At 54.9% G+C, this 7,153-nt stretch overlaps 1 protein-coding gene across 5 annotated transcripts in view; it reads right to left on the bottom strand.

The window, feature by feature from the left end:
- Positions 1-2,481: 2,481 nt before the first annotated feature.
- Positions 2,482-7,153, bottom strand: part of PPP4R1 (protein phosphatase 4 regulatory subunit 1) — a 61,071-nt gene continuing 56,399 nt past the window's right edge. For all 5 annotated transcript variants that reach the window (XM_060028668.1, XM_060028670.1, XM_060028671.1 and 2 more), the window contains 4 exons: positions 5,596-5,716; positions 5,370-5,504; positions 4,810-4,951; positions 2,482-3,594 (listed from right to left, as the gene is read on the bottom strand). In XM_060028668.1, coding sequence (XP_059884651.1) covers positions 3,431-3,594; positions 4,810-4,951; positions 5,370-5,504; positions 5,596-5,716 — 562 coding nt within the window. In that variant the 3' untranslated portion in view covers positions 2,482-3,430. The remainder of the gene's footprint in view (positions 3,595-4,809; positions 4,952-5,369; positions 5,505-5,595; positions 5,717-7,153) is intronic.

Genomic DNA, 7,153 nt, shown 5'->3' with positions numbered 1-7,153 from the left:
GTGGAGTTCACAGCAGAAAAGGACTACAACGAAATGAATCACAGTTGGTATTTTGCGTTTACAAATAGTCAAGATGTTCTCAAGGTCAGACCTCCACTAGGGCAAAACACTCGTATTCAAGGGGTCACAAAACGCCCAGTTTGGGAGTTTCTGGTGGAGGATTTGAGAGTCCAGCTTCTGGTGGGGAGGAGACACATGAGCCCAGGGCTGTGCCCCAGGCAGGTCACCTGGGAACACCCCTCAGCGGGGCCCCGTCGTCCCTCTCCATGCACCCTGCTCATCTTGATGCGTTTATAAAGGTGAACGCGGGAAACCTCGAGGTCCTGCTTACTCACATCTATTCCCAGGCTCACCTTCTGTAACTGGTTTCACTCAGAGGATCGTCACCTTCCAAGAGGCATGGGCTCGGCTCTGAGCTGCTGGGAGCCTCCACCTTTTCTTCCCTGTCGCTCACTGCTTCCAGCTCCTGGAATCCTGCACAGAAAACGTTACCGCACAAGGAAAGCAGCACGGGTGTCCGGGGCCCGGGGCGCAGCGCTTTTCCTGTCGGGGGTCAATTTAACATCGGCTGCTCCCACCTCCTGGGGGCATCCCCGACACACCGGGCCCACCCTCTGGGCCCCGGCACCCACTCCCTGGGACCTAGTGCTGCCAGGAGGAGGCCCACCTGGCGCCGGGCAGGGGTGCAAGCGTCCCGCACGGGCTGAGTTGCCAGGCCGGCTTTGTGACAGCTCCGAGGGCCTCAGCCCTTGCCAATTCAGGGTTCTAGAGGGTTCTAGACAAACTGCACGGGTCTGCCATCAGACGTATCTCCAGGGCTTAAGGACAAAGCTCACAGGCAAAAAGGTGACCCCCAAGCCACTAAGAGTCAAAGAGGAGGGCTGGTGGCCTCGGGGTGGCAGATTCAGGGCAGGACACTCACGTACTCGCAAGAGCTCGCAGGCGCTTCCTCCCGGGCAGGGATGCGGGGACCGGGGACCAGGCCCAGCCAGAGGAGGCAGACGAGGAAGGGGCTGCAGGAGGCGGTGGAAGAGAAACACCAGCCATGGCCAAGGACATGGGCTGAGCAGGAAGCTCCAATTTCGGGGAAAAAAAACGTTTCCTCTTCACCCTGGTCACTCAGAAGTCCCACATCATCACAGAATTTCTCCTGAGATTAGCTACCCAACATCAATTACCTATGAGGACATACCATTATTCATTTTTCTACTGTGAAATTAAAAGATTTGGTTACTAACTGGTTTGCAGGCTGTTTTTGCCTCTGGGGGCATCTGGAAGAACTGTGGAGTCGTCAGTGTCCCGCTGCCTCCAGGAGCCGGTTTCCTTCCGTCCTCTGGGCTTGGCGGCCATGACTCCATCCGCACCTGCGGGAGGACCCGGGGCCACGGCGGGAGGGCTGCACTGTCGCCACTAAACAGCGAGCTGAAATCAGGAGCCGATGGTCCAGCCTTGTCGTCTTTGAGCGCCGTCAGTGATGGTTCAAACCGGGGCGGCCTCGGCCATTAAACGATGCTGGTGGCCTTCCTCGTCCACCGCCGCGGAGGGACCTGGCATCACGGCTCTTCGGGATCCGAGGGTGACATGGGCCCGCGTGACGCCACACGGAAAGAGCTGGCCTAAATTCAAGTTCTTTACCCCAAAATGGACTATTATTATTACCTCTGTTTTAAAAGACTGCAGCTATTAGTGTAGAATTCTTATTTATAGAACTGAAGTTTGGGGGAGGGGCAAAGTATATTATTATAGCTTAATAGCAGAGAACGTGCACCTCAAAAATTAGGCTAAATGACATCAAAAGAGATCTCACCCTCCTTCAACCTCTGCTCTGAGGCTGATTGACAGATGCCTTCCCCAGCCGCCACCACCTACCACCTTCCACTCCACAGCCCCGCCCTTATTACCTGTGCCCCACCTTACCTGTGTTTACTGATTCATTTGTCTCAGTGGAATCTGGTCACACATTATTCCCAGTGCACAAATAGCCAGCTTATAATGCAAGAGTAAGAGACCGAAGGCTCATCTGTAATGACATATACAGGAAGCAGCCTGTGTATCCCCAGATCTACCCGCCAAGGCTCAAGGCCCTACTCGGCTTAACTACAAACCTGGGGAGTCCCCACTAGTTGAGGAGACAAAACCAAAATCACAGAAGCATCGCGGCCGCTCAGAGGCCAAGGGTCTTCCAACCTGGGCTCAAAAAAGCAACGAGCATCTCTCCACAGCCCTTCATAAAAGCACATTCACGCAGCATCTCACCTGATGCAGACACGCGTGGGCAGGCAGGCTCCACCACCGCCCCTTGCATGGGCAGACCTGGGCTCAGAGGCCTCTCCTGGGAGTGAAGACCCCAGGGTGAGCCCCAGGTGCACACCTGCCCTCGGTGGGGGGCTGCCCAGGAGGCCCCGCTGCCAGCCAAGAGCAGAACTGGCCCGGGGGTGTGCGCAGATTTCAAAGAAATTACCCAACTAGTTAAAAGACATATTTTAATCTAGTTTTCCCGTTTTATACTAAAATCATTAATACAGATCACAAATTGCATTTATTCGCAGATATCTAGAAAACAGTCAAAAGTGTATCTATCTCTCTGTATAGATCTTAGTAATAAATTTTATTTGAACAAGAGAACTTGTGCACAAGAGTTGAACAGCATGATTACAGACTGCGGCCCTCCCCGGGGGAGGCACAGGTATGTACAGTATGTGAGACAAAGTTGCACCTCAGAGCTGATCATGATCAAGTCAAAAACGCCTGACATACAGTATACGTGCTAATAAATTTCCTTCAGGTCATGACCAGCATGAAAAAAAATCAGGACACAGATACTCAGCAAAGGCTCTGTAAATGTGCACAGCAATATGCTGCATTTAAGAGTTAAAATCAGACTCTACTTAGTGTTAGCATCAAGCCCTCAGGAGAAATCCAAAAAATATCTCCTTTCCCGTTCACACACTTGGGGCTGGACTGGGCAGCTGGCCGCAGACCCCACGAGGGCCTTGCCCGTGTGGACACAGCGAGGGTTAATACTGGAGGTCTCTTCCCCATCCCGGCTCGCGGCCGCCTTCTGGCTGCACTTCCACCTCTCAGTCATTAAATTAAACCAGCAGAAAGCAACGCAGGCCTCTGGGAGTCCCATCCCTTCCACAAGGAGAATGCTAGGCCAATTCAAGTTTCGTTCAGTCAGGAAGACAGAAGGATTTAAGGCTTCGGTGACGATTATAATCCTCTGAGAAATTATTTTCCCTTCAAGTCAAGATAATAATGTTTACTGTACTTTCTCTTGACTCTGAAAATCCCTGGTATCGGTGTAGGTAACTTGCACCTGCAATCAAGTCTGCAAGGGAGGAAGGTCCCCCACAGCTGTCCCAGGCCACGTGTGGTCACGAGCCAAACCTCAGCTCCCCAGAAGTGGGGAGACCCCGGTACACGCCGTCTAGTAGGTGGAGGAGGCCGTGCTCATGGCATCTTCAGAGATCTTGGTGCTGGCCGGGTGGATGCTTGCGAAGTACTTGACGTCACTGTCACGGTCCATCTGAAGAGCCATGATGGTCTGCTCCACGGCCTCCTGGTGACAGCTGGCAGAGGTTAGGAAATACTCTGGAAACAGGAAGAGCAAATCACAAATGAAATTAGCTTTGTTGGATTATAAACAGTAACCCAAATTGATTTGTGTTCTATGAAAAACATCCCCAAATGTAGGAGAATTAGAAGATTTATCTTGTTTTCTTGTTTTTTTTTTTTTTTGGCTGTGTTGGGTCTTTGTTGCTGTGCATGGGCTCTCTCTAGTTGCAGTGAGCGGGGGCTACTCTTCATTGCGGTGCATGGGCTTCTCACTGCGGTGGCTTCTCTTGCTGCAGAGTACGGGCTCTAGGCGCACGGGTTTCAGTAATTGTGGCACGTGGGCTCCGTAGTTGTGGCTCGCGGGGTCTAGAGTGCAGGCTCAGTAGCTATGGCGCACGGGCTTAGCTGCTCTGCAGCATGTGGGATCTTCCCGGCCCAGGGCTTGAACCCGTGTCCCCTGCACTGGCAGGCGGATTCTTAACCACTGTGCCACCAGGGAAGCCTCTATCTTGTTTTAATAACAGTCTAAATCTCATGATGTTTAATGGCAGCAATGTTAGTAAATATGTTAAAACTTGTACTTGTTACAGCTATTACTTAGCTCAGTAAAAGGAAAAACATTTCCAAGTACAAACCACACACACAAAACCAGAGTCCTCCCTGTCTGTTCAATATGATAAATTCCAAAGGAGAAAAAAGAAGCAACGTTAATTTGCCCATATTCTTTGAAGTCTATTACAAACTTCTTTCTGTGCTTTGTTCGTGAATTCACACATTCAAATGATATTTATTAGGCATTTCTGGGGGATTACAATAAGTGAAACAACCTGAATCTTAAGGTGCTCATGATTTGCAGCAAAGCAAACGCTAAGGGGCACGTCTTCCGCCTAATGAATGAAACGCAGGAGGAAACTCAAACACGCCTCCCACCCCAATGGCAGCGACAGACGTTCACGTGGGGCGAACCAAAGGCAGTATTCGTCACACAGTCCTCACTGAACTTCCAACTTTTCAAACTACTAAGTTTTAAATTATAAAGAAAAATTCATCTAGAACAGAACAGTGAAAATTCAACATCGCTCTCCTCACCCCTTAATCGTCTTTGTGTCCTTTCTCGACACAAACCACCACTACCAAGTCGCAGCACATTCTCGGACCAGACTATTCCTCTGACCCCAACCCTTCCGCTCGGGCGCCCACCTGCCCCGTGTCCCCACCACCTACCCTGCTCCTCGCGGGTCGCCCGCCTACCTTTTTCTAGCAGAGTTTGTCGCAGCGTCTTCGCGAGGAGCACGCGGACATTCGGAACCCTGTCGTTTGCCAAGGTGAGCAGGTGTGGCATCAGATGCACAGCGAACTGGTCCATGGGCAGGCATTCATCTTCAATGACGGTCTGGGGACAGAAAGACCTGCTTCAATCTGCCGGCTCAGTCGACCAGGCCATAAGTAATACCAGCTCGCAAAACCTTTTAGAAACAACTTAAGTGCCTCAGGTTTCAGTTACAGCTTTTAAAAACAATATTCCAGGCACTCAGGAGCTCAAAACAAAATGATACAGTTAAGTCCCCGCAGAGACGCACAGCTGTGACCTGCCCCACGGAGGCCTGGCATCACAGTCATGTTCACAGCCGCAGACCCGCAAGCTCCGTGGACCAGGACGACGGCCAGGGCAGCACCGCTTTCGGGAGCTCGGGGGACGGAGCGGGGAAGGGTGAGCCAGATGGCGAAGCTCTGCCCTCAAGGATGAGAGCGAGGGTGTGGAGGGGGGCAAGGGGCCCAAGGAGACAGGCAGCCAGTGTGGCCGCACTCACCTGGCAGACAAAGACGAAGGCCTGCCGCCCGGACCACCGGGGACAGCGGCCGAAGTTCTCCACCAGCTCGCGGATGAGGTCCACCCCGAAGGTGGGCGGCGCGGCCCGGTGCAGCTTACGCACCATCTCGCCAACCTAGTGGGGCATGCACTGGTGAGCCACACCTCTGCCCAGCGTTCTCACCAAACGTGTGCTGGGCTAAGGCTGTAAGAACTTGAACACGTACCAACTTGTAGGAAATCCAACGAACAGAAGAAACTTTATCTGCGCACAGATTCAGGGCAATGGGGCGTAGATAATCATAAATGTCTCTGGGGCTGTATAACTCTAGAAGTAAGATCAGCTGTCTACAAAGTGAATTATAAAAATACAATTACAACTCAACAGTAAACACGACAAATGAAAATAGGTTGCTCGTCTGAAGCGTGAGTCACCAAGGTCGTGTCTGTGAGAGGAACACATGCAGAGACCAGCGATTGGCCTGGACGCTGTGTGTCTGGATCTGCATCTAAACAACACACACGTTCAGGACACAAACACTGCAGAACTGTATCCACGGCGACGGACACAGCAAAGCACGTCCCGGCTGGCTCCATGGGGACACGGGACACGGTCCCGCGGTGACTGCTGAGGACCTGCTGGGAAACTCCCGTCCACACAGCAGCCGTCTAGTGAGAAGGCGCCAGCAGCCTCAGGCAGCCTTCTGTGTACCAGTCAGGCTCCGGGCAGCTTCTCAGGGAGGCTCCGGTACCAGGGGTGGGGGACACGGGGAGGCCCCTCCTGCGCCTACTCCCACCAAGTCACCGAGAACCGGGGACCAGGGCGTCCCCCATCGGCCTGAGTGGAGGAGGCAACGACACCCTCCCAGGAGGACCGCAGACACGCTGAGACTCCCACCTCCCGGGCTGTGTCTGTGGCGGGTTACGTGTGCCACCGGCAGGAGGCGGACGACACAGACAACCAGCGCAGCGATGAACCGCCCCGCCCGAGGGCACGCGGATCCCCCGGGAGGCGCCCCGCAGACCCCCTCCCAGCCTGGGGCGCACAGGGAGGCCTCGCTCTCAAGGAGCAAAAGCCTCCTGTGGCCGGCGGAGGGTCAGCGAAGCCTGTCCGCGCCCCCGCCCGGGCAAGGCCAGGCTGCAGCCGGAGACAGGGGATAGGAAAAGCCCGTTCCCGGCGTGGAGCCGCCGAGCCTCAGAGCCAAGCGCAAGTCTCGTCCTGCTGCGGAGGCGCAGGAAGCACTGCCCTGACCGAGCACGGGTCCAGGGCAGAGACACGAGCCCCGGGGCGGGTGGAGGCTCTGGGGAGCCCAGTACACAGGCCTCCCCAAGACCGAGGCCGAACCAAGGGGCAGAGGGCCTCCCCTCGCCCAGCACCCGGCGGCCTCCACCACGGGGCAACCGCAGCCCAGGGCTGGGAGGGTGGAGGGGCACAAGGAAGGAGGGGCACGTGCACGGGGGTGGGGGGGGGGTGGAGGGGGCCAGAGGAGTAAAGGGATGCCGAAGCGCAGGGCCGGAGGAGAGCGGGTAACGCGGAGTCGAAGAGCCGAAGTGATACAGCGGCGGAGGGATACAGGGGCAGAGGGTGCGCAGAGAACGGGACGAAGAGGCCCCCAGCCCCAGCTCCCATCATCAGCAAAAGGCAGCGGCAGCCCACGGCTGGACGAAATGAAGTGCAGAGGGCATCGAAGGTCATATGGAGACACCACCACCCAACCCAGCGCCTGCTGCCTGGACGGGCTCTGCCGTCCACACCAGCTGCAGAGGAGGCCAGGCAAGACAGAA

The sequence above is a fragment of the Delphinus delphis genome, chromosome 13 (assembly GCF_949987515.2).
Source record: "Delphinus delphis chromosome 13, mDelDel1.2, whole genome shotgun sequence".
Classification (NCBI taxonomy): Eukaryota; Metazoa; Chordata; class Mammalia; order Artiodactyla; family Delphinidae; genus Delphinus; species Delphinus delphis.
The sequence above is the reverse complement of the archived record's forward strand: the minus strand, read 5'-3'. Positions and strand labels throughout refer to the sequence as shown.